Here is a 27106-nt window from a genome sequence, read left to right on the forward strand (position 1 = left end):
ACTTCTGAGCCCTGGACATACTGTAAAGCTCAACAGAAAGTCTTGCTGACATCTGGGAACCAAAATTTTTTTGGGTCAAGCTGATTTGTGCTCACTGCAACCTACTTATGATATATTTAATTAGTCCATACTTCAGTGCTGCTGTCAATCAGTTTTCTCTGAAGACTGGCCACAGATGGAGCTGCGGTGTTGGGGGAGGTTGCTGATGTTCCTGGCATTATTGAGGAAGCTCGGGTGTTCCTTTAGGGTGTCTTTTTCACTCTCTGGGTTAAACCTGCCACTACACTTGATGGTAACAAACTGATGGTTTGATAACAATGCGTTTCAAGAAGGAAATTTACATTAGGAAATTAGCTGGGAATCTTACTCCTCTTCCAGAGTTTGGGGCATGGCCGGCGTCCTGAGATTATCTGGGAATGTCACCTAAGAAATCCATGCTTTGACCAAAACATCATCAATGCCTTTTATTTCATCTCTTCCTTACCCCTAACACCATTTTTGAAGTTTAGAACCTTTATAACAATCGTTATGCCTTTCCTTCAAAGGTCTTGTGAGGTTTTTATAAATTTTGATTGCCCTGCATTCCAGGATTGCCTGCAATTGTATGACACTGAATTTCATGAAGCACAGTTGGTTCCTTCAGATTCGCAGCCTCCTAAATGAACGTGAGCTCAAAGGAGAACCTGGGAAGAATGCCATCTTTCCCAAACTGAGAAGAGTATATGTTCTAGGTTTAGAGTGTGTCAAACAAACAACACATGTAATTTTATTTACTGTAGCAAATGGACAGTTGATGGTTTTCTTTACTAAGTCTTTTCTTCTAAAAGATCTCAAAGAAATGGCCTGCATTATAAATAGTAGAGAAAAATGATAATCGCAACGTTGTCTCTTGCTTCCAAATGATGATGTGCAAGGCACATACATAACTTCTTGGCAAGGATTCATTTGTCAAAATAAAAGAAGCCAACTGCATAAGGGAAAGAGACAATCTATCTTGACAAACTTGTAGATGCTAGCAAAAATGTAAACAAAAAGTTGCAGTGACTGATGCATTAATGTTACACTGGCAGAGTACTGGCTTCAAAAATTAACAACTGTTGATGCTTTCCTGACTAGTCAAAAGAGCAGGTGTCATGATTTCTGCTATGTTTGACATTTTCTACAGTTTCTACTCAATTTTAATCTCTGTGTAATACTCAATACTCAGCTTTCTACAAGAAAGACAGAATAAGATTCCTACAAATGGGATAATACATTTGAAGACAGCAGACCTAAGAAAAGAGATAGCAGAGATGAAAATTTCTTGACATTTTTATGAACTCATCATTTTTCCCATTTAATATATAAAAAGAAAAACCTATTTCCACTGATTGATTACTTTAATGAATAAATGTACTCAATGATTTGGTGGCTTGAGTGGATTAAATTTCCCTTGCTGGCAGGAACTGGCCTTAAATGAAAGTGTTTTGAGGGTTTATTCATTTTTCCCAAACCAAAAAAAAAAAAAAAAAATAAAAATAAAAATAAAATAAAATAAAATAAAAGACAGAAAATCAGTCTGAATTTTAAACCGCTTTGATCTCTGTCTGTATTTAATAAACTATTACATGAACCTATGTGAACTCCTGTGGAATCAAACCCAATTATGGTCCATCCGACTGCATGCTCAAATAATTCCAAACCAGATTTTTCACAGTGTTGTTGATGTGTTGAACAACACCCAGAAGCTTGTAATCAGAACCTTCTTACACATTATACTTCCTTGCTGCAACCAATTCAAATACTCATCATCACATAAGCTTCAATCCTCACTTCCACAAAACACTTTCAAAATCACAACAGCAAATATACACTTGATATAAAGAAAGGCTGCAATGCTGGATATGGTTTTGAGAGGTTTTGGAGGGAGACAGGCAGCTCCTGTTTAGTCTGGAGCTGTTTAGTCTGGGGAAGAGGAGGCTGAGGAGAGACATTATTCTGTCTTCAAATACCTGAAAGGTGATTGCTACGAGACTGGGGTTGGTCTCTTCTCACTGGTGACAGGATGAGGGGAAATGGCCTCAAATTGCACCAGGGTAAGTTTAGGTGGGATATCAGGAAACACTTCTTCACAGAAAGGGTAGTTAAGCAGTGGAATAGGCTCCCCAGGGAGGTGGTTGAGTCACCATCCCTGAATGTGCTTAAAAACCATTTGGATGTGGTGCTCAGGGCCATGATTTAGCAGAGGGTTGTTAGAGTTAGGGTAGTATGGTTAGGTTGTGGTTGGACTCAATGATCTTGAAGGTCTTTTCCAACCTGAGCAATTCTATGATTCTATGATTCTAAGGTCACCAAAGGAAGCAATGGGGGAAAAGAGGGAAGTTTGTTTTAAAAACTAAATACCTCTTGAAAAATAGAAAAAGGTGAAACTGATTTTGCAGAGGTACAGGAGGTCAGGATAATTTTCTCTTTTTGTCTCTGTTTTCTTCCAGTGAATCGACTATCAAGCTTGTGAGTTATGGTGCAACATGACTTGAAGTTCTTAAACTCATAAGCTTGGTGTGTAATTCTTCCTGCAGTCCCGAATGAAGCACTGTGTGTCTTTGGAGCAGAGCATCACGTGACATCTCCATGCTAGCACAGATTTGTGCTAATGTCAAACACACGCACTTGCCAGAAGCTAAATGTAAATTTCTTCTCGCAAAGGCAGAGCTACGAGCTGCATATGACTATAACATTCACTCCAAACATATTTTAGCTTTAAGAAAGTTGCTTTAATGGAAAAAAGAAACATTAAAAAGTTATACGTTGTACTGTTTTAATCACAGCTTTATATTCTGAGTATGCTTGCTTACTTACATTTCTGTCTGCAGGTGAAAGAGACTGAGAAAAGAGAAGCAAAATAAAAATGAAGGAACATTTTCACTAGCAATATTGGCTTCACTGGGCTTTGCTGCAGATAAATCTGCTGATGACTTGAATAACAAAAGGAAGCTCAAACTATGATGAATCATTTGCTCCGTATTTTCATTTGTCTGGTTTTGTCTTGACATTTGCTCCTGTTGTCTCCGTGCAGTATCTCTCGCGGGGTTTGCAGGAAAAAGGGTTTTGCAAGCTTTCTTTTGATGGTTGCCTCTCACTGAAGGATCCTCCGCACCTTTTATTTCTTTAGCAAAGAAATAAGAACTACCTTGCTCCTGTGTAAATGCTCTCGTCTTACAGCAGATAAAGCAAACACCCTAATATTCGCAGTACATTCTTGTTTTATTTATGCTGACACCTGCATGGGCATGTGTCTTGCTGTAGAGTAAACATATACTGAAGATTCGCTGATAATTAAAATCTTGCCATTGATAATGGCAACTCAACCCTAAGAAAAGTTTTTGCTTCAGGGAGAAAGAAAAAGAAAGGGAAAAAGAAAAATAAAAAGCACTGATCACCACTTGTGGTATTCTTAGGAAAATCGCTAATGAGAAAAAAAAGTTGTAAAAACTATTTTTTTTAATGTGGTTTACTCTTAGAGCCTCGTGAGACTCACCTATGGCATTAGCATAAGCTGATAGTGATGTGACATCTTTCAAATCCATCCTTTCCTCAAGGACATCAAGAGAGGTGAAAGCTGACAGCTCTGTCTTACACTGACAGAGCTTTGGGTCAAGCGGGCATCACACCAGTTTACGTGAGGGCTGAAGCTGACCTTGTGTCTCTACAGCTCCCAAAGGATCCTACAGTGAGCACTGATGTATTCAAGGCTGTGCATGCTGGCATCGCAACCAGATCTCCACGTTAAGGGCAACATTGAGGGCATCTTTCATCCTGGGGCAAGCACAGAGCATCAGAAAGATGTTCTGCTACAAAAATTTTGCGACAAGCTGCCATCATCTCCTGCAGGGCAAATACAGGAGTCTACTGCTGAAGACAAGCCATCACAGCCTGCCTCAGGTGCTGACAGCACTTCTTTAACACATCAGCTTCTCTAGCACAAGCCTTATTCTCAACAACAGCTGCTACTGATCGAGCCGTTACTGATCGGGCATCTTCTCCTTGTTGGCTAAAAGGCAAAAGCAAATCTGTCAGAAACAACGTGGCCTAGCATCTTGTGGACAGAGGGCTAGATCAGCCCCCAGACTGCTGACTGCACGCTTATGTCCAGTACAATGATCCAAAGGTGCTTTTGGATGGGCCCAAGGAAGCCCCATTCATCTTTAGGAAGCAGCAGGGAAGGTTGTGTGGTGAATTGGCGAGGCTTGGATTCAGACACCTGACCCGCCTGCCATCTAGTGTATGTTCAGAGCATACTTCCAGCAGGAGAACAAAGAACAGAATTAATCTGAGTGAATGTGGCACATTATCGAGAGCCCACGCTGAAAACACCTTTGCATTTTCATCACGAGGGTCTGCTTTTTGGCAATAGGGTATACCCTAAAAACAGCTCACCAGCAGCCATTCGGTTGCAGTGATCGCACCGCTTTCAAAAACACAACAGACAAAACCCAGCCTACTTCCTTCAGCTGCAAAAGAAGCAGCTTACATTTCCCACAACCAATTGTACCCCGTTTACGCAAGACAAGCTACAGAAAGCTTGACTTCTGGGTCTACTGCTTTTACCAAGAGTTACCTCCTTCATCTGTTTAGCCGTCTGTCTGGAACAGAGCTGCTCACACTTAATATGCACAGACACCGAACAAAACAGTGGTCCTGTGCCACACAGAGCCCCAGTGTTCACATATCTGTATGCCAGACATTAATTTGCACAATTTCCATTTTCCATCATCCTCCATTTTGGCACAACCACCTATTTCAAGATTGCTTTTCTTCAATGAAATCTTCTAATTTAGAAGACGAGTGAGTAATAAGGATTTGACTTAAGAAACTGGGACTGAACTGATAGAAGAATACACCTCCGCAGACCAAATAGCTTTTTTCATAATTTGTCATTTTTCTGTAAATACAGTATATATGTATATACATATTCTTCATTGAATTGTCTGCAAACCACAGAAATGAGTAAGAATTATTTTGGAATTCTCAAACCCAAACTCACACCCACATTCAACAGTTGCTTAACCTCGAAGCCAAGTCACAGCACATCTGAGACCCACTCAGAGACGTGTGGATAGCAGACAAAGGACAGAGGTCCCTGAGCTGTGAATGACTGAGTCAGCTCTGGGAACACAATAAAAACAGGCTCAGCAGCATGGAGCTAATTGCCTCCTACCTGGGCTAATTAGCTTTTATGCAGTACTGCAGCGATGCAGCTGTACGGTCTTTGGATCCGGCACTGCTCTGCAACTAAGACAACGCTCTTAAAACCCTGCAGTGCCCTGCACTGACTGGACACAAACGAGTCATCTTCCACTAAAAAGAAGACAAAAATGATTAAGTCAATTTTGTAATGGGTGGTGATGGATCTTGTTGTCACTTCAACTTCAATGAATATAAACATACGCATTTTTCACTAAATTAAGACACACACGTGCATCTGATCAGTCTTCTCAGGAGTATGACAAATCTCCCTTGCCCTACTTTTGGTGCTGCGTTCTCACAGCAGCAATATCATGGCAACTTCCCGTTCCCAGTACGCACTTTCACTGAAATCAACTGCTGGCCGCTGGAACAGACACAGCTCTGAGTCATTGCCTGCAAAAAAGGCTTTGGACCAGAAGTCCCTGTGTCAGCGTAACCTAGTAGGAATGAGACAGAAAGACAAAATTACTGTGCTTTTTAGGTTTCAAATATTACTTTTCAGTTTTTCTTTTTTTCTTTGTTTGTTTGTCTTGTTTTTCCTCCCTGAAACATAACATGGGCTAAATTTTAACATGGACCTGGGGCTCATGTTTCTGTTGTACAGCACAGGGTTGTGCAAAATTAAAAAAAAAAAGAAAAAAAAGAAAAAAAAGGAGAGGTATCATAGAATCATAGAATGGCCTGGGTTGAAAAGGACCACAATGATCATCCAGTTTCAACCCCCCTGCTATGTGCAGGGTCGCCAACCACCAGACCAGGCTGCCCAGAGCCACATCCAGCCTGGGAAGCTGTTGCATGAATCATTCTTTTCATGTGTTTGGTTTTCCAAGAGTACTTTACAAATATCCATTTTCATTTGGCTTCATATGGCTGCCATGGGGACCAGGAGCAAGCGTGGACCTTTTAGTTGTGCTGCACACCTTCCCCTCTTTTCCACTAGTGGAAAAACAGTACTGAGTTCTCAGCCTCTACTTTGCACTTCATCTAAAGGAAGAGAGCTTGCATAGGCTGTAGATCCAGCAGTATAAAGGGTATCCAGTCACAAACATTTAGCCCATTTGTATTTAAAAATTAATAGTGAAACTACAGCAATGAAACCTCACTGCAGCACTCCGCTGTAAAATCCTTGCTTACGGGATTTTTATGAGGTTTGGATTAGGAAGGTCCTACCGGTCCTGTTAGGTGGGAAATAATGTGGTTTATCAGTATTTTTATTTCAACAACTGTGTATAAGTATCCATAGGGCAAACCTGCCTTCTCCACTTCCCCAGGGGTACCTGTGAATAAATAAGCATGCGGTTCATTGTGCAAAGCAGGGACAGAAAATGCAAGAGGTGAGGAAAGAAGTCCTCACTTCCGATCTGAGGCACAGAGAGAAAGGTGTGCAAGGGGCAGGGGCTGGGGAGGGAGCAGAGCATGTAGCCATAGCTGGGATCTGCATCTTGAGAGGTATCTGGGACTACCACCACAGCCGCCAAATTTAAGCAGGTGGAAGGAATGTTTTCAAATCGTAACTGCAGTGGGTCTGAAGCACGGGGCAGAAAACGTTCTCTGTTTGTATAAAATTTGATTTATATGTAAATATTGAAGAGCGTCTCCTCTAGTAATGAATAAGGCATAAATTGCTTATTTCATGTATGATAAAGCCATTATTTTGCACGGAAGAGGCAGATGACACTTGATTTATATTGTCTTGCAAAAGCTTAAGACAATTAGGGGGAACACTATTCTGAGACTTATTACATTGACAAAATTCTGGTACAGCCAACAGCAATATGATTCACACAAGGATCATCTGGCATGTAAAGCTCATTTTAACAGATACCAATGTGACATACATAAAGCTGTCAGGCTTTCTCTAAAGGACAGTCATCCACTTCATGTTTCAAGTGCCAAATTAATTATATTTGACATTTAATTTATAACCTAGGGTATTTTAGATTTAGAACTTGACTATGATAACAGCAGATTAGAGCAGTGTTCCATTTGACAGAATCGATCTTTCAAGTTATTTTCCTTGTGAGCAACGGTCTTGATTCAGATTTTTGTGTATCAAGCCTGCATACAGGACATTGATACCTCTAAGCAAAGTACACTTCATTCTCCTCCTCCCCCAGCCTTTCTGTGGTGAATTATTTTGCGCTCAGAAGCAAGTTTCTTCCCCAGTCTTAATCACAAAGCTCCACCTAATGGAGCGAGAAGAGAATTGTACAGAGAAAAAGGAACACAGACGCTGCTAAATGGTATTATCAAGGGAAAAATGCTACGGAACCATAAGCGGTTCATCTCCTCCACCTCATTTATTAAGTCTCCCTTTCCAAGGACGTTAAAACTTTGAAGGGGGATGAAAGCTGAAAAAAAATAGCTTCATCTTTTAATCTGACCAAAACTGAAGCCTTCTTTTTATTGCTACTGATAGATGTTTCGACCCACTGATATAATGTTTCACACTGATGTAATGCCTTAACTTTTATGTTATAATAATTTAAAACTAATAAGTACACAAAGTAGATGGTAAATATGTGTATATATATATATAAAGATTGGTGGTTGACTTTCAGATGTTGGAAAATGAAATGTTTTCTTCTTTGTGGGTTTCGGGAGTCTCAACCAATCAACTGGCTTTTTAAAAAACTGATGAAACGTCTAGATCAAATGATCACTAAAATTAAGGTATTCCATACAGTTTACTGACCTCCCATTGGAATGCAGCTGGAACTCTGGCACTGCAGAATACAGTTCCAGGGAATAAGCTGAAGAACCACACCAAAAAGCAATGCCGTTTTCAAGGCAGCACAACTTCTTCTTATAATCTTGAAGCACTTTGCAGGCATTAATATAAAAGAGCAGGCAGATTTCCGCAAAAGTAAAAAAAATCCACCCATGCATTCCGAATTGCTCCTCACTCACATGAAGGCTCCGTGGCCACTTGCGGACTTTTTCTGCAACAGAAGGTACAGATCTAAACGTCGCCTTGTATCAAGACAAGCATTTCCGTGAGGAACCAAGACACTTGTCAGGATCTTCTTATTCAAGATGACTAACACAGCGATCGCCTTGAGCCTGGACTTGGAAATTCTCTATAGCAGGACAAGATCAGCTCATTGTTTTCAGTAAAAACATCAGCTTGGTACCTAAGTCTTCTAGCAAGAATTGCACTTTGGTATGCTGGACAAATACGTCTGTCAACCAAAAATTGTTTTAATTTCTAACATTTATGATCAGATATGGAGATATGATCAGGTATTTGCAGCAGAATATCTTCAGTTAGAAAGGTGATTAAATCACACCTTTAGCGAATCTTAAATATGGTATTATGTAGTTTAGTCAGGCCAGGTGGCGACAAGCTCTGCATCCTCTTCCTTTGATGCCCTTGACCAGCATGCACAGTAGCCAAGCAATCTCCCTGCATTCACCTCACAAAATCTATAGTAATCTAACTGAAATGTCAGCTTTTCCAGCAAATTTGGCTGCAGCTCAACAGCACATTTGTGAGATTCAGGGTGGAAGACAGGCCCTATACAAGGAGGGGCAGGCAGTGCCACTTCATCAGCCTTTTTTACCTTCGTATTTTTACGAAGGCTGACTGAGAAACATGTTCTGTCTAGTTAATCTCACGATATTCCCCGGACAGCACACCACAGCTTGACTAACAGATCCATGCAGCTGAGAAACCCACTGCCCCAGCAATGCACTGGGCTGACTGAAAACGGGATTCTCAAAGCTGGTATTGCCCTTATACTGAGATGCTGCTTGGCCAGCTGATGACGATGGCCTGAACACTGCATGAACACTGGAACAGGTTGCCCAAGGAGGTTGTGGATGCCCCATCCCTGGAGGCATTCAAGGCCAGGCTGGATGTGGCTCTGGGCAGCCTGGTCTGCTGGTTGGCGACCCTGCACATAGCAGAGGGGTTGAAACTGGATGATCATTGTGGTCCTTTTCAACCCAGGCCATTCCATGATTCTATGATCCTACAAACGCTTCAGCGCTACTTGTTTATCTCCGTTTATTTGCCTCTTTCAGAGGAGCAACCACAGATCCACCAACAGATCCACTCTCGCTTAAGGAAGAAGCTGCATCTCGTGGCTCCACTGAACATGCACCCGTGACAGGACAGGCAAACAACAAACCCGGCTCCGCGTAGCACCAGGCAAGCCACCAGCCCACTAACCTCCCCACACTGCCTCATTACCCCTTCCCCTTCCATCCCCGCGCCCAACCACCGCTCGCCAGCAGCGGACGTCACACCCTGGGAGTGTTTCCCCTCTTGCCCCCCACGCATGCGCAATCTACACAATGAGGCGTGCCCGCCGTTGCGCGCGGGCGTCCTTTGCGCATGCGCACTTGGCGAGCCGCAGAACCTCCCTCTCTTCTCCCGGGGTTTCACAGTGCGGATTGGCTCCTCGCAAGCGTGGACTGAGCCGAGCGCCTGATTGGCTGGCTGAGTCCTGCAGCCCAATGGCAACAATGGTTGTTGAGGAGGTGTGGTGGCGTGTTCTCCAATGGGATTAGCGGTTGTTGGCTGGTGGCGGCGGCGGCTGGTCCTTTTCGACCAGGTGCTTCTCCGGGAAAGATGGCGGCCGCCGCGCGGCTGGGGCCGGCAGGGGAGGAGCTGGCCTTACTAGAGAAGGCGCTGGGCCTGCAGAGCGGGAACAAGTACGGCGCCCAGGGGGAGCGGCAGGTGAAGGGAGCCAGGAGGGGACGGGGCTGGGAGCGGGCGGCGGCGCGCGGGTGTCCTTTCCCTCAGCTATCCCCGTCCCAGCGGCTTTTCACCCGTCCTGCGCCTTTCCCGCCGCGCTTTCATCTCCTCTCCCCTACCTTTCTCCAGTGCCCTCCTCTAGCTGTGGCATCGCTGTCGCCCTCACGTCCGGGGAGCTTCTCCCTCTGTGTTAAAGGGTTATCGTGCCTCATTGGACAGATGTCGGCTTAACACATGCGGCACTCGCCTTATGCCTGCGTTTTCCTGGTGTCAGTGCAGTTATATTTGTGCTGACGTGGTTAGAGAACAGGGCAGGGTTTTAATGCTAGAAATGCATCTGAGGCAAAGAGCTTTTACGCGTTAAAACTCTGCTCGTTTTAAAGTCGGTGTCTCGGCATCTTGAAGCTTACAGGAAAGCATAACGTTCTGCAGATTGAAAGGCAACGGAAGCTTGAGGGAAAAATAGTGTGGGGAGTAGGGGAAGGACAGGTGTGTGGGAGCCTTTGGAGGCTCCTCTCTGAGGAGAACACCAGAAAAAAACCAACTGTGCACTTCCTTTCTGCTTTTGTACGTGTTCTTTTTCCTTCACTTAATGTACTATTTATGACTACGGTGCTCAATATCCATGTGTGCATTCCTTGGTTTCGAATGTAGTAAGCTTCCTTAATTAGTTAACAGTTCAGGCGTTGTTTCGGTGCCACGACTGGCGTTAGTCTGAAGGTGTGAGTCATGAAATCTGGCTGTTCCAGACTTTCCTGATTATGTGTTCATTAGGAAAAAAATGCATAGTCAAGGACTCCAGGTAGAACTGCAGATTAAATACTGTATGTTAAACTTGCATTTTATTACATTAACTAAATCTGAAGACAGACAGTGTCTTTTGTGTGGTAAGATATTCTTAAACAGTAATGCATTTCAGTAAGTTTCCATCCTGTGATGCTGTGAATGAGTGAATAAGCTTTAGGCTGTTGCAGTGAAGTTTCATTCATTTCATTTTTGACTCTTAGCGGTTGAGTTTCCTTTTCCGCTCTAAAAGATTGTCAATACTTGCTCTGTTAGTGGTATGTTCCAAAGGAGCTTCTCAAGGCAAACTGACTACTCATTTTTCTATACCCCAAAGCCTGTAACGTGTTCAATTTTAAGTGATTTATGTGTTTTGATGCTTCTCTTTGAAGCAATGCATGTGAAACAGTGGTGAGGACCATTTTGTGAAGTTGGGCTTGTTTTCTTGTGCTCTTAAGCAGTGGTTTTGTAACTCCAGTACGTTGCCTTTAAAAATTCTGTGCCACTAATTCTCTTCCGTTTCTTCATAAAATACAAGTAATTTAATTTCACAACTTAAATATAATCAGTTATTATGATAAAAGGGGCCTTTAATTTCCTGTAGTTAAGAATATTGAACTTTTATAATATGTCTTTAATAAAAAGGACTATGCTTTATTATTATAAACATTTATTAATGCTTTTTCCCGGTGACAATTAAAATCACTTAAACGTGGTAATATCACCAACAGATACGCAATTAAAGCTACAAGTTTGTGTTATGTTGTCCTCTCTGAACTTATTCTGGTATTTGGCAATAGAACAGTAAGTGTGTATATGTATTTCGCTAAGTCAGGCTGTTGTGATGGAAACTGGAAACTTAGGTTGAAATCTGGAACCTGAAAATAAACTACGGTTCAGTTAGTGTCTTCTGACAGTGTCAGAACAGCTCTACTACTTAATGCTAATATCAGTGCAGCTTGATTGTTTTGTGATAAATGTGTACTGAACAAAAGGAGTTCTGGGTTGTCCACGTGCACTTTGAATACGTAATCTGTAAAAACTAGAAATAAACCTCCCCAAAAAAGTGGAAATACAACCTAGCTGTTTCTCTTTGATGTTATTACCTTGAGCTTGAATGCTTACAAATTGATGCATTGTTTTTAAGCTCACAAAGAGTCTACTTTTCTGAATGAGTTTTATAATATTACAATTGTCCTTCCTTTTCTAGATTCCTATTCTGCAGACAAACAGTGGTCCTGGTCTCACAGGATTAATTACCATAGCATCACACTTAGTTAAACAGGCTAAGAAAGAGCAACTGCTTGGAAGTTCTGCAGAGGAGAAAGCTGTGGTTCATCAGTGGTTGGAATACAGAGTGACTCAAGTAGGCAGACAGTCTAGTCGAGAGGATACAAGAACAGTTCTGAAGGTAAGGAGTACTTAGTTCTAACTTGCCAATGCAATTTGGAGAGATTAGGCCTTGAAAAATATCAGTGTGCTAACATGAGCAAAAACAATTAAGTGATTAGTAACTGAAGACTTGAGTGCTGGCTTTCCTTCTACTTTTTGATTGTTACTGACAAAGTAAAAGATACCTGAAAACAAACTCAAAAGTACACGAAGCCGATCTCTTACCATGTTTTATGGCTGTAATGCTATGGACTACCTAGAATGTTCCAGATAGAGATTGTTTAATAGCTCTGTCTCCAGTCTTGTAAGGCACTGGTTTCTTTTTATCTTCATAAAACTTCAGTTTCAGACAAGCTGTGCTGTATTTCAAGATAACTCTGTGCAGATATAGACCTTTTTTTCTCCCTGATTTAGTAATTGGAATGTAGTCCATACATAATGCTGTCTCAGTTGATATGTGAAACAGTGAAAAACAAAACCAATCTTCAAATTAAGCTGCTTTGTTCAGAGGCTTCAGTCAACTGTACTCAGTTTTTTCTTGCAGTCTGAAGCTTTCTTCCTCTAAGACAGGTGGAAGCAAAAAAAAAAAAGTCTCAGGGGTAACCCCATTATTTGAGCAGCCAGATGGCAGGGTGTAGATTGAAAAGCTTATTCTATTTTGCTGCTTACTCCTTGTGACTGATAATTAGAATCTTTGTGATCTTTTGGGAACAGAGCTTGAAGAGAAAAATTGCTTTCTGCTTCTAAGTACTGAGGGATTGTTTACCAGGTGTATACGAAGCACATCAATTTTAAATAGAAAGAATCAAATGCTTAATGCTGCTTAATCAGTCTAGGTTTGGACGTAGCTTTGTGAGTTGCTGGGCGTTAGATTGACTGTACTTCATGATAGCAGAGTTTTAATGCTTCTGATTTTTCTTAGGTGTGGCAGATCTGAGTCGAATAAAATTGCAGCAAGCCAAAGATAGAAAGACTGCTGGAGCAGCAGTCTAGATGTAACTTTCTGTGTTGCTTGAAATCAAAGGAAATCTTACATTTTGGAGTGGTGCAAAGCAATGCCTGTGTTAGTACTTTATTATCCTTTTCTAAGTGACAGCACCCTAAATCTTGAGGACATGGAATATCATGCCTGGTAAAAAGACTGAGTTGGTGAGCATCTTAAAGAATCATTTCTTTCATTTACACCTCAGATAATCTGAGTTATCTTGATCACATTTTATGTATGGGATGAGCACAAGCTTGCTTTTTTTCTTTTTGTAACAGCACTAGTTTTATCTTCTGTGTAGATGGTATCAAAACCTTTACAGTCAGAGCTACTCTTTGGAAGTGCTGTCTATCCCTCAAGACTTAAGAATTCAACTGAAGGAGGCATGGGCTAATTACGATTTAACTTAAAGTTTAGCTATACTTAGAACAGGAGGTATGGCAAGGTGAGGTGGCCATTGGAGGTCCCTTTCTACCATTTTTTTTATATATGTAATTTGATGGAAGACATTCCAGCTATGTAGAGCTTCATGACACCAGTCACGAATTACCTTCCTAATGTGGTAGGCAACATCCAAACAAATGAATTGGCATCTTGCAAGGATTTGCCCTTAGTCTAATGCACAAAAATTAAAGCCTTAAGGTCTGAGTGGCTTAAATGACGATACCCGCTTTGTCATTGCACCCACAAGTATTTGTAGAACTGCACAGGGTAGTAACACCCCATATGTTTTCATTCTGAAGCTGGTATTTTTTTTTTCTTTTTCAGTTTTGCCCTTAGCTGACAGTTCAGGAAATGCAATTTACTAAAACAGATATGTGGATTAATTATTTCTAAACAAAACTTCATTACTGAGAAAGTCTCCCTGAAGTTACGCTGACTGCATGTGTGTGTATGTATATATAAATATATATATATCCAAGATAGCACTTATGGCCAGAGTTTATCTTGATGCAAAACAACTGTGGAATTGCTGCAGCACTAATAATTTCGTAGGGTAGCAATTAACTTTTTTTTTTAATTTGTTCTCTTGCCACCATGATTAATCAGAACAAGAGGCAGCCTACCATTAAAGTATACTATGCCAAAAGGGAGTATGAGAAGGGAAAAGAAAGGAGGGGGGGGACTAAAATAGGGAGGCAAGTCTGAGACTAGTTTTACAACGTGTCTGGAATAATCAATGGCAGTCTTGGGACAGTTGCAGCCTAGAGCCACAATTTATAATAAGCTGTGCCAAAAACAGTTCAGTTGCTTCTGTTGTAAACTTTAGGCTGCCACTAGTTAACCCTTAAATGAGCTGATGTGGTTCTGAAAGACATCAGTTAATAACTGGTGTAGTGTTTGCTAATTTGAAGAGCGGGGTTTTTTTTGTTAGCCTTAAGAAAACGTTTGTAAGCTTGTTCTTACTGACACGTTGACTAAAGCTGTTAGCTGACATGAAAACAATTGTCAAGTAGGCCATCTCAAGAAGAATTTTTAATTTATGTGGAGCAAAAGCCATACAGTTTAGTGTGAGTCTTTAACAGTTTTGTCCAAATCAGGTTGAGCTCCTGTGCTGCACAACCTAAACAAGAGTGATGCCTGTGGGCTGTTCTACAGATGTGTAGAAGTAATTATTGTCAATAGTGGTGACGATATCGTGTCCAGTGTGTTATGTTAACTTCAGTTTCCACAGGATGAGACAGTATTTCCTTTGCTTTTGATCAACAGAATGATGTTTAATTAGTGGGAAATTAAATTACATATGAAGAGTGGGGGGAATATCTAAATTACTGAGTTTTTCTTGATACCAAATAGGGTTTCTGCTCCACTGCCGAAGAACTGAGAACTTTTGAGAAATGCTCGTGCCACCAAATTTCTGTTTGAATATTAATAAATTCCATTCATGACATTTGAATGTCTCTGATTTGTCAATTTTATATATTGAAAACTTGATATCCGGGGGGGAAAAATACCATCTATTCATAATATAACTGGGAGTTTCTACTGGATATCACAGAAAAGCTTCCGTGGAGTTGCAGCAAGTTGTAACTTAACTCTGTTCTCTTCAGAGTAATTATAACCAAGAATTTGTGTACTACTTGCAGCATCTCATATAAAAAATGTTGCATGATTACAGCTAATTCTGTCCTAATTTCTTGTGCTTTCTGGCTTCTATCGTATAGTCCAATTAGAAATCTAAATAAATTGTTACAAGTCTCAGTTATTGTTTATTGTACTTGTTTGAAAAATTACTGTTTCTATCACTATGTACATAGGCTAATCCATTGCATATGCCTTCTGTGGCAGTAATCCACGGTTCTTGTATGCTGTTTTTCAGTGGGTTGCCTAACCACTTCAACAAGCTTGTCCAGCAATTGGAACTCTCTGCCTGTTTTCACTCCTCTCCTTTTTCTAAGAGTGAAATTGTTTGCTTGCAGGCATAAAGGATTGTGTTTTGATTATTTGAGCAAGATTCCTTAAGAGAGCTATCTTCTGTCCTTTGCAGAAATCACATTATGATGAACATAATACTCTTCCAGACCAGGCTTAGCTCACAATTTGCCTGTTAGATATGTGTCTCACATCAGAACTAAAAATAAGGATGCACCCCTAACCATGAAGTTGCACCTTTCTTGGATAGGGCTCTAGAATCCTCTTCTTAGAGTCTGTGTTGCCCAGGATTTGCCTGGGATGTTAAGTGCTCAACTCTCTCTCTGTGTAGTGCCATGTGAAGGCATTTAGGAGGGAAGTGACCCTGTGAGTATTGACTTGACTGAAGGAATGTTTAGAGAAAGTACATATACCAGTGGAGCATTTCTAAGGGTAAAATATCTGAAATGTAATTAGAGTATGATTAGCTCCCTTGTAAGCAGTTGAGTCATTGTAACAGTCCATCACTGCATCTCAACTTAAGTTGCGTATGTCTCAACTTGTGGTCTGGAAGGGGTTTAGTTATCGTAATGGATGAACTAGGTTACAGACAACTGTGCTTCGTAGCTAGAGCAAACCACACTAAAAATGTGCTGTGTGTGGGATGTGTTGAGCTGTCACTGTACATCAGGATATTGTGTATCATAGAATATCAGTTCAGAAATCCTTCAGGAAGTCCATACATAACACAACAACTTGGTTTTTTTTCTCTTGCTTTTTCCCTACTCATGCCCAAAACTGGAATTGAAATTGCTGCAGTTGTTCAATGCATGTTATTACAGGAAACTGCTGTTATACTTTAAATATATCTGAAACTTGAGAAGGGGTTCCTGCAGGATCGCACCAATAAGTTAATTTAGCTACGAGCGTTTTGCAAGACTGTGCCAATCACTTGCTATTAGAGTTGTAAATACATAATTGATTTAAGTAGCAACATTAAATAAATGAAAGGCAGTGACACAAATAACAGCTAACAGACCTGAATCTCTAGATTGTCATAGAAATTCAAATAGAGTATTGCATTCATATTTTTGTTAATCTCTCCATGACAGGAAGACTGTTTCAATTTAATACTGAGGTCAGTTAAGAAGGCTTGGCTTTCAGGAATTCTAACACAGCTGGCAATTAGCCAGTAATATAGTAGTCTATGGAAAGCATAGCGTATGAGGCAGGATCGATGAAATGTTTCTAGTGCACATGGAAAAGAATGTGCTGTGGTGTTTCTAAGTGACCTTGACTTTGATGTTATGAAATCAGTATCTTTCTGTATGTTATGGGAGGAATAGGTGTATTCCAAAAGAAATTCCAGACTAATGCAGATTTATCCAAGACTAAATCACGTTTGTCAAACTGCCAGTTAAGTGACTTGATGAAATTTTAATTGGGATAAATAACTGTTAACACTTCAGTGGCTAACTTTACTTCAAAGTTTGAGTTATTTCTTACTGATAAATAATTTGAGTATTGGCAAATATACTGTGCAGCATATATACTGACTTGCAGACTTTCTCGTGAGCTTTTTCCTTTTTAACATAGCATTTTCTTCTGCTGTGTGAATAAAATTCATCACAACTGTAGTTACATGTTTAAAGTAATTTGAGACCTAACAAACAGGAACAAAGCAGCAAACCAGTCTTAAAAAAAATAGCAACGTAGCCAGAGGCAGATGATCATACAGAGTTTTAACTATGCAGGGGTTAATATTTTTCCTTGATTTGCACTAATAAAAGAAAATCAAAGCAGACATTTGGATGTTTAAATATTAGGAAGCACAGGACTCCTGTCATAAAGAGGCTGTCAAAGAATATTGCATAATGGAGTCCAACTTGCCACACTTAAATGCATGGTCAGATGTTATAAAGTGTTTGTTTTTTTATATGTATGCTCTGTAGGATATGCCTGCGTATTTGAGGAAGCAGAATTATGGAGCTAGAATTGCAATTCAGGCTAAATCTGTTTCTTTTACCTTTGACGTGCGGAAATCAGACCCTATAGCCAGTAAGGATATAAATCCAGTAAACCCTATAAATCCAGTAAGGATATAGAGCAGGTATGTGTTTATTGGTGACGCGCATACACCCTGGTGCAAGGGGGATCGTTCCACCTAACTTGCACACCATCCAAAGAAATCATGCTATAGATATAGGTCAAACTAATACATAATCAGTAGTTGACAGGAATTCGGATACATATTCACTACATTCCCGAGAGCCCATTAGCATACAGTCCCTCCCTCCCCTTGCGTGTGCGTGGTAGGTCGTGATGATGAAGGCTCGTAGTCTTCCTCACTGCAAACTTCTGACCTTGAAGGGGGGGCATCCCCCGAACCAGTTTCAGCTTGCACTTCAGACATCTAATCATCTCCCTGCCAAATGTTTTCAAGCTGTTCTCCGGTCCTTATCTTTATGGCCTTCATTTTCCTTGTTATTCCGGACCTAGTGCCCGTGAAAGTGCTTGGAATCCCTTGTTTTCTAATACTCTCTACATAAACTATCTCTATTTGCCCCTTATGTCTACCTTGTGAAGCTGCTTTCTCTTTTCTTGCTATGAAGCCCTTCTTTCTATACTGCGGGGACCTGATTTTGCCCTTCACCTTCAGTAATGAATAAATCCCATTTCTTCCCTTAAAATGAAACAAGCTGTAGTTGAGACTGATAAGTCTTTTAGGGTGATCTTTGAAAAACATTGTTTAAGCTTCTTACCTCCATACTAACTTCTTCCTGGAAACAGTCTAAGAAAACTGGCAGGAGACCTCAGGGCAGAAAGGAGTGCATTTACTAGAAGCTTCTTTGTTTGTTGTTTTCTTAGGGCAGTTTTGTTTCCTTGTTTGTTTTCCAACCAGCAGAGGAGTATTAGCAGGAAAAGGTGGGAGATTGTTTTCCTACTTTTCAGAAAAGAACATCATAAAACCAGTTTTCTATTAGAATTAAAATAAATCTGCTGGCTGTTACCTTTTCTTCAGAGGGAGGTAGAGGGCACAAAGATGTATGACTTGGATGGGAAGTGGGTAAAGCATGGCGAAATGGAGGAAACTACTTCTGGTCGGGTGAAGAGAGAGCTGGCAGGCAGGACCTGTATTTCAGAAACAATGCAGTTGAGCAACAGTGAACATCAGCCTTCTATTTTCCTGCAGAGAATGACTGCATATATAAAGGAGTCCTTAAGCAATACAGACTTGAACTATTTACTCACTGAACCCGAATGGAAGCCCTGTTACAAGGTCTTGTAACATCTAATACGGAGTTGCTGAGCAAGAGAGGTACACTTTAAGTTCAGAAGCAGTGCTCCTTTGTATGGGCTTCTGTAGTGACTGAATTGACAGTATCAATTGTGAATTGCTGTCAGTGATTTCAACATTAATAAAAGCAGGGGTCAAATGGAAGCAGCTAATTAGCGTCAAGTTCCAGGCATGAGTTTGAAATACATTGTCTCCTTCCCCATCATACCTTCGTTTTCCTCACTTGTTGTGTATTTGTAGTTTAAGAATTTCTTTGAAGCACTGGTGTTCTGATGAGTCATACACACTAGCCAAGAAAATGCATGACTCTGGCTTTTTTTTCTTTTAATTTCAGTAAATTGAAGCCTGGAAAAGATGGATGTGAAAGTATTTCTGTGGGTCAGTTTAATGAGGAAAATAAATCATGCTTGCATTTATAAAAATGTGGGGAATGATGGAAAAACTATAAGCTAGTAGCAAGCTGCCTAGCAGTTCATTTACCAACAAACACTGAAAGTTTGTATTCTGACTGTGAAAGGAAAAAGGACTGTTATCTTGACGCTTCTAAGGAGTTTACATCTTTGTATGTCTGTCATCTTTTCTATGTTTGGATCAATTAAAGCTGGCATTTATTGTATATGTATGGTCTCAGAGGAAGTTCTTTTTTTAACTGCCTTTGTGTTCTGTCTAACCATGTCAGCAGTATAATCTTTTTTATTATTATTATTAGGATCTTAATGCACACCTTGAAGATAAAGTGTACCTTGCAGGAAACAGTTTTACCTTAGCAGATATTTTGATGTACTACGGATTGCATCATGTCATGGTAAGTACTGTTTGTGTTGCTTTTACGTACGTACAACCATTGTAATTGCTTGCTTATGCGAGGGCCAATTTACTGCTGTACAAATTGATTTTCTGATTGAATCAATGACAATTATGGAAAAAATGAGGTTTCATACAAAGATCTTCAAATATAATTTGCCTTCAAGTGTTCGTTTTTTACCTTTTTTATGTTTAGCTGCGGATTTGTGAAAACAAGTTTTATCGGTAGTACTGTCCGTACTGCTTTAGTTTCCTATAACTAACAAGAGAATGATACCTGTCCCTCTGTTCCTAGCTACAAGGAGCCTTATCTGTTCAAGTCTGAAACATGTCTGTTTGCAGATCTATGGGGGAAATCCATAGAATCATAGAATGGCTTGGGTTGGAGGGGACCTCAGTGATCATCAAGTTCCATCCCCATCACCGCAGGCAGGACCACCAACCTCCCCATCTAATACTAGACCAGGCTGTCCAGCACCTCATCCAACCTGGCCTTGAACAGCTACAGGGACGGGACATCCACAACCCCAGTACTGATAATTGACAAATGAAACTCACTAAATTTGATACTAAAATTGTTAGGAGTACTACTGGTGCTATGGAAGATAGACATTAATTGAATTCCTGAAGGATGAATGCATAGAAGCATCAGCCACGATAAACTGTCTTTTGTGTTTCAAGACTTAGTGATAAGACTTGATAACTTACAGAGTATGGAAATAACACGAAGAGCTGGTACTTGGAGTGGGGAGCAAGGGGTTTTACAGAATGAAAATGATGTAGAGGTTCTTCATATGTAGCTCACGGTTTGCTGTGAAGTGCTTAAAAATTGTTCCAACTCACTTCTGAACCTCGAGAGGTAATTTGAAAATGAAGTGCTAGAAGTTAGTTGTATTTGAGCAACTGGAATGTGATTGTGAGTGCTCCTTCTCTTGAGTGAACCCTGCTAAACAAATCAAACCAGTCTGCCAAAGCCTCGAGAGGATAAAGTCAGTGAGTTTCCCATCGGAAACGGGAAAGGGTTCAACTGGTTTAATTGTTGGTTTACACAATTAAAGGCGGAGTACTAGAATGCTATGCTTCAGAAGGGATTTTGAAGAAAGGAGGCAGGGGAAGAGATCAGGTAATGAAATATAACCAAAAAATGAAAGAGATCTTATGTTGAAGTTATACTTGAGTCATATTTTCCTCGCAAAGGATAGATGTGTTAACTGGTATGTCAGATGATTACCTCTCACATATTATATGGCAGTATAGATGTGTAAGAATTCTTTAAAAATACGACTGTGTAGTGTAAGAGAATACAAACTCAAATGAGACATTTAAAAAAAGAAAAAAAAATTTAGGCTGGGGAAAATCAAGCATATTTTATATTTAGAGTTTGCTCTAGAGTAGACCACCTAATCAAGAAGAAAAGATACAAGTTATTGCTTTGGGAAATAGAGCAGATGGTAAAAACAAATGACTTAGTGCTCCTGGGTGCCTGCAACCATGCAGACACTAGTTGGGACAAGTTTATAGTACAACATCTGCTTCTGAAATGTTTGATTTTGTAGAAGATGATAATTTTGTGACTCAGAAAGGTATAAAGGGCAAATAATGGGGTTGCTATCCAATAGAGGAATATCAGAAGCTGCTCGCCAGGGATTAGCTAAATTGTGTGTTTTTTAAGGCTTTAAAATTGATTAATGTTAGTAGTTAACTATGAAAGTAAGATATCTTGAACTGTAGAATCCTGTGATTATTTTTATTTTTTCCTGTAATGAGGAGAGTACTTTCAGAACTGCTTCTGTGCCTCAAGCCTTAGGTGGAGGGGAAAGCTGCTCCATCTCTTAATGTGGTGTGTTCCAAGGAAGCAGTTCCTCATATCCACTGCTGTTTGAGCTAAGCCTTATGCAAAATACGTTGTCTTCTATAATCCTTTAAAATAAGGGATGGGGACATGTTGTTCTTGTTGTCTGTGGATCTGAAAGTGTTGCTGATAAAGGCCCTTAGGGTTAATCTCCCTGCCTTTGATGGGAGAACAGATAGCTCTATCAAAATACTTTACATACTAGTGACATACTATGATTGTACTGCACGAGCTGAGCATTATTAAAAGTTTGAAATGCATTTGGAATGCATGTGGTATTGGAAACAGTTTTAACTAAGACCACCTGCTTTTACTACTAACTTCTCCTTCATCTTCTTTTATTAGTGTTTCTGTGTATAGGTAATATATCTCTGTAATCCTCCCCACTTCCACTTTTGCCTTGTACCCCTCACTATCCAGGTGGGGTTCTGGAAACTGCATATTCTTGTCCTTGAAGAAGCAATAGGAAAAACTGATTCCTGATTCAAATTGACTAACAGCGACTTTTAGTCTTACAGTTGCATGCCTTTCATTTGTTCCTCTTTTCTATTTAGTTTAATAAGCACAATAATAGATGTCTAGAAAGCCATGCGATGAGGAAGGAATTAGTATTTTAGTGAGCGAAGGTCACTGAGGGTAGCTTTTTGTTCTTCGTGCAGACTAGTAGAGGAAAAAAAATAAGTCTCTTAATTAGAAATATACACTTGTAATAACGAGGCAGTAAATAAACTGTGTACGCTTTTCTGCATCATGATATAGGTCACAAATACCCAAAAAGTGTAATGCTTGGTGCTAGCTGTCAGGTGCATTTTTTTTAAATCTGTGTGACTTACACCGTCATATGTAATTCATGTCTCCGAGTGTCTAATGGAGAATCACAATCACCAAGGTTGAAAAAGACCTCCAAGACCGTGCAGTCCAACCATCTACCTACCCCCAGTATTCACCCTCTGAACTGTGTACCTTATTATGTATAAACACTCTTGTCTTTAGACATATAGATTACTCAAATGTTTATGTAGATGAATATTATCAGTGAAGTTCTGCTAGGTTGAAGCTCAGATTGCAAAGAAAATATGAATTAGGAAACATTGCTTGAAGATAACTCGGGCAGTCAGGAAGCATTGAATTCCCCCGTGATAATGAACTTGTTCTTAAAATTTTCCTTATGTTTTAATTTGTAAAGAAAACCAAACTTGTGAAGTGCTGTTTAAAACTCTTTAAAGAGAAATTATCAATACAGAGGCTGATCTGACTTTTTTTTTAATACTTTGTAAATTCAGGCAGAACCAAAGTAATCATCTCAGATCTGTATGTCTGAATTCAACATTTATTTAATGAGTGCTGGAAAATAACTTGGGGTGAAATTTATGCATCTACAAATAGAAGCCTCAGTCAAAATTTTGGGGTCAAGTCTAGTACAATCTATTACCAAACCAAGTGAGATATGCTTTTTTCATAATATTTGTTGGGGCCCCAAGCAACAAGAAAGACATGAAACTCTTGGAGCAGGTCCAGAGGAGGGCCGCTAAGATGGTCAGAGGGCTGGAGCACCTCTCCAATGAAGATAGGTTGAAGCAACTGGGCTTGTTTGGCTTGGAGAAGAGAAGGCTCCAGGGAGACCTCATGGCTTTCCAGTACTTGGAGGGAGCGTATAAACAGGAGGGGGAACAGCTGTTTATGAGGGCGGATAGTGATAGGACAAAGGGGAATGGTTTTAAGCTGAGACAGGAGAGGTTTAGGTTAGATATTAGGAGGAAGTTTTTCCACACAAAAGGTGGTGACACACTGGAACAGGTTGCCCAAGGAGGTTGTGGATGCCCCATCCCTGGAGGCATTCGAGGCCAGGCTGGATGTGGCTCTGGGCAGCCTGGTCTGGTGGTTGGCAACCCTGCACATAGTAGGGGGGTTGAAACTGGATGATCATTGTGGTCCTTTTCAACCCAGGCCATTCTGTGATGATTCGATTGCCATAATTTTTTTTTAATATTCATTGGTACACTACTTACCTTAGAACCTGGATAACAGACTTTTGTTCTAAAGTAGTCCTTAAATTAGGAAAAAAAAAAAAAAAAAAGCATTAAAGGTATCTTAATTCTTACCTTTTCCTCTAACAGTAGAAAATGAGTAAAAGCCATGTGAAATTAAATGTATCTAACAGAATTCTGGATTTGGCTGTTTGGTTTTCTACTCTTGCCTCTATTTCCATATCTGAAGGCTAGATTAAAAAATGGTAGTATCTGTCCTTCTCTTTATGCAGAAGAAGTCATAGAATCACAGAATCATAGAATTGCTCAGGTTTGGAAAAGACCTTAGAGATCATTGAGTCCACCCACAACCTAACCATACTACCCTAACTCTAACAACTCTCTGCTAAATCATGGCCCTGAGCACCACATCCAAATGGTTTTTAAGCACATCCAGGGATGGTGACTCAACCACCTCCCTGGGGAGCCTATTCCAGTGCTTAGCAACCCTTTCTGTGAAGTTTTTCCTGATATCCAACCTGAGCTTACCCTGGTGCAACTTAAGGCCATTTCCCCTCATCCTGTCACCAGTGAGAAGAGCTCTAAATATACGCAGGTAATTTTAGACTTCCCATGCACATGCAAGGTATAGGTGTGGGAGTTTATGCCTGCCTCCCCAGTGCTACTGAAAGCAAATATAATTAAAGCTGGTATAGCTGCAGTTCTTCTAGAAACTCTTGTGTTTGCATTGTGTGATGCCCATTTTCATTATCCTTTGTGAGCTTTGTGGCAGAAGAGTAAGGCTTTTTATTTTTTCTCCCCATAATTAAAAAAAAAATCATCAAATTGAGTGTCTGCTTCTTTGCTATTGAAATAATTGCTTTAATAGCAAATAATTATTTTAACAGCAGAACAGCAGCCTTCCTTAACTTGGGGGAATTATCTAATTTAATGAGGAAGAATAGAAAATACCCATCTAACAAAATGTTGTAAAAATGCCATGGAACTGATCTCTAAACAATTAACCTAAGAGTTATGTCCTGAGTAAAAAATAGAACATGCCACAGAGTGCTTTTTAATATATTTCACTGAGAATACATTATGTAAATAAGCATAAATATCTTGAATGCTGCGCCTGATGTACAGAAGGGGTTTTACTTTTAGAGAACCTGTCTGTGAAGCCCTTCAGATGTTCTTTCGCTATACTTACAGAATAGAGGAGGACTATTTTCCAAAGACTATTTTTGATTAATATCAAAAAATATGAACATGGAGAGTTAAAAGTATGAAATTATAAGGAGAAGAAATGTATCTCCTGCCAAATCTCAGGTTTATTTTCAGCACTCTTTTAACCAAGTGCTTCGCTGCTATGGATGTTGGAAATAGGGTACTCTAATTATAATACTAATTGTAATACTTAGTGTACCGTAATCACTGAACTTAGTGTTTTTAGTGCCTGTTCATACTTTACTACAAATGAGAAAAAGTATTATTTTTAGATGATTTTTTGGCTGTATATTGCTCTTTTCATGCTCTGTGTCGTTTTGTAAATGCTTCTACAGCTTCATACCAAGCACCGGCTTCACACTGTCATTAATTACAACAAACTGCATGTGATTAGAAGCATCTCCCTCTAAATGATAGTGCATGTTTATTTTGTCCTGAACGTAGCATACTTGAAGAACCTCAGGCAGTTTATCAAGTATCTTAATTAAAAAAGCACTCAGTGCTGCATTTTAATAGCTTCCACTTTTTGCTTGTAATGCCTCTAAAAACTCTGGAGTTGTTTATCTTATTCGTATTGCTCTTTTCCACTTGGCTAATAAAGCTCTGTTGTTCCTAGCTCAGCTAGTACTGCAGGCCTTAAGGTGAATCAGTGCATCTTGATGGCTGACTGAAGTGAGGTGAATCCTACACTATGTGGCTATGTGGGGAGACAAGATAGGGTAGTTCACATGAAGATCATGTTTTGTTCCTAATAGTTTTATAGCTTTGAAGCTTACTCAGTATAGTAGGTTAACGTGAAAAGCAGGTTGTTGTCTAAATGGATACACTAACTTGGTTCCAGAGGAATGAGATCTGGAATTAGTAATCAAGGAAAGGTAATACAGGTGATACAGTACGGAAGTAGTTCTACTGCTTGTTTGAAATAAACTGAAGTAATAAATCTTAAAAGAGAATCTTAAGGAAGTTGCTTGTTTTAATTTGAAAGACTTTGAATAGTATAGATTACATGTAATCATAAATGACTTTGCTTGGTCAGTCCTATGTTAAAAGTAGACTGGAAGCTCTTCGTAATTGTTATCCAGCATTGCAATGGCAAGGAGCTGTTGGAGTAGCTGTATAATCCCAGCTCTTCTTGTGGCTGTTTAACTCTGAGTTACACGGAACAAACAAATAATATTGACTTGAAAATTTGGGAATGATAGAACTTAACTATAGGAGTAAGGGATAAAATTTTCAATACTTTAATGAAATACAGAGGTCTTTCAGTTTATTTTAACATAATAATTTGAACCATGTCATTGCCTTCCTAATAATGCTAGCTAGTACATTTGAACAGTGAAGCCCCGTGCTGTGTTGTTTCCTGGTAAGTATTGTAGGACTATTGCTCAAAGAGGAAAACAACATTCCTCTTTTCTATCCAGTCTGAAATGGCTTGAAAAAAATGTATTCCTGAGCTTTTAATACACCTTGCACTTGGCCAGTGAGGCAAGGCCACCTGCTGAATAAGAGGAGTGCTCAAGACTTGTGCAAGTTGAAGAACTCTTCCCTGCTCCTTGATGTTATATGGATTCGTAGACTGGTCAAATTCAAGCAAGCTAACACCCTTTCCCCCACCTCCGAGTATATCATACAAATGTATTTTCCATTCTACTGATATGTTCATTTGAGGAAATAAATGCATGTTTTGGTCTGTGAATCTTTATCTGTGAAATGAAGGTAGAACACTGAGGGACAGTAACAACTTTTTCTGCAAGTTGAAATCAGCTGTAAAGCTTTGCACTTGCTTATTTTTTCTCACCATGTTTTATAATATTAATAATGCGATTTATTGGTACATTTATTTTTTCTCCGTGCAGGTGGACCTCACTGTGCAAGAAAAGGAGATTTACCTTAATGTATCTCGCTGGTTCAACCACATTCAGCATTATCCGGGTGTCCGACAACATCTGACTAATGTCATCTTCATCAAGAACAGATTATATACTAGTGCTCATTAAGGAGAATTTTAATGCTGTGTCAGAGTGGTATTTGGGAGTCTAGAAGTTACATTGTCCAAAACCACTGCCTTGCAAATACTGGTTTGTAACCTTCCATATGTGAACCAAAACTGGTGATGCCTCAAGTAATACAGTTCCATTGAATTGTTATTGTTTGTTCAAGAATTTGAACTAGGTACAGAATTTTATCATGTATCTGATTAAATGCAACAATGACAGAAAGATGGGAATTGAGTTTTAATTCACTATTTTTTAAAGATGAAATGTTCTTTTAGTTAAGCATTCAACCGTAATTACGTGGTCTTTGTAGGAGAGAATTACGTATTTTCCTTTGACTCCACACTCATTTTACTATTTATTGAGTTTCTGCGTACGTCCCTCTTTTCATTTTATTTTCCATGAATGTTTACGCTAGTTTTGTAAAAGTTAAGAGCTATATTGTGTGCCAATGATGTGAAAAAAGGGAACATAAAAATGTTACAAAGTATTTATGTGACTGAATAAATTATTTTAAAACTGTA

The 27106-nt window shown here is 39.7% G+C and overlaps 2 protein-coding genes and 1 long non-coding RNA gene across 3 annotated transcripts in view; 2 read left to right on the forward strand and 1 right to left on the reverse strand.

The window, feature by feature from the left end:
- The window catches only part of LOC124417765, a 90782-nt gene extending 87409 nt beyond the window's left edge, over positions 1-3373 (forward strand). The window contains exon 5 of the mRNA XM_046933551.1: positions 2472-3373. Within this exon, the coding sequence (XP_046789507.1) occupies positions 2472-2474 (3 nt within the window). The 3' untranslated portion in view covers positions 2475-3373. The remainder of the gene's footprint in view (positions 1-2471) is intronic.
- LOC121109959 lies at positions 2295-10184 on the reverse strand. Its single transcript, XR_005857813.2, has 4 exons — positions 9422-10184; positions 5566-5663; positions 5198-5337; positions 2295-4030 (listed from the first exon to the last, which is right to left on the reverse strand). It is a non-coding gene; the product is annotated as an uncharacterized LOC121109959 (long non-coding RNA).
- EEF1E1 (eukaryotic translation elongation factor 1 epsilon 1) lies at positions 9770-27106 on the forward strand. Its single transcript, XM_418953.8, has 4 exons — positions 9770-9910; positions 11922-12122; positions 19448-19543; positions 26445-27106. Exons 1-4 carry the CDS (start codon positions 9803-9805, stop codon positions 26583-26585), a joined length of 546 nt encoding a protein of 181 aa, XP_418953.6. The 5' UTR covers positions 9770-9802; the 3' UTR covers positions 26586-27106.

Source organism: Gallus gallus, chromosome 2 (genome assembly GCF_016699485.2).
Source record: "Gallus gallus isolate bGalGal1 chromosome 2, bGalGal1.mat.broiler.GRCg7b, whole genome shotgun sequence".
In the NCBI taxonomy this organism is placed as follows: Eukaryota; Metazoa; Chordata; class Aves; order Galliformes; family Phasianidae; genus Gallus; species Gallus gallus.

Bases quoted from the DNA above. Each gene is read 5' to 3' on its own strand.
- EEF1E1 (XM_418953.8), top strand. From the start codon at position 9,803: ATGGCGGCCGCCGCGCGGCTGGGGCCGGCAGGGGAGGAGCTGGCCTTA. The intron at 9,911-11,921 runs GTGAAGGGAGCC...TTCCTTTTCTAG, and splicing joins GCGCCCAGGGGGAGCGGCAG to ATTCCTATTCTGCAGACAAA. The intron at 12,123-19,447 runs GTAAGGAGTACT...TATTATTATTAG, and splicing joins ATACAAGAACAGTTCTGAAG to GATCTTAATGCACACCTTGA.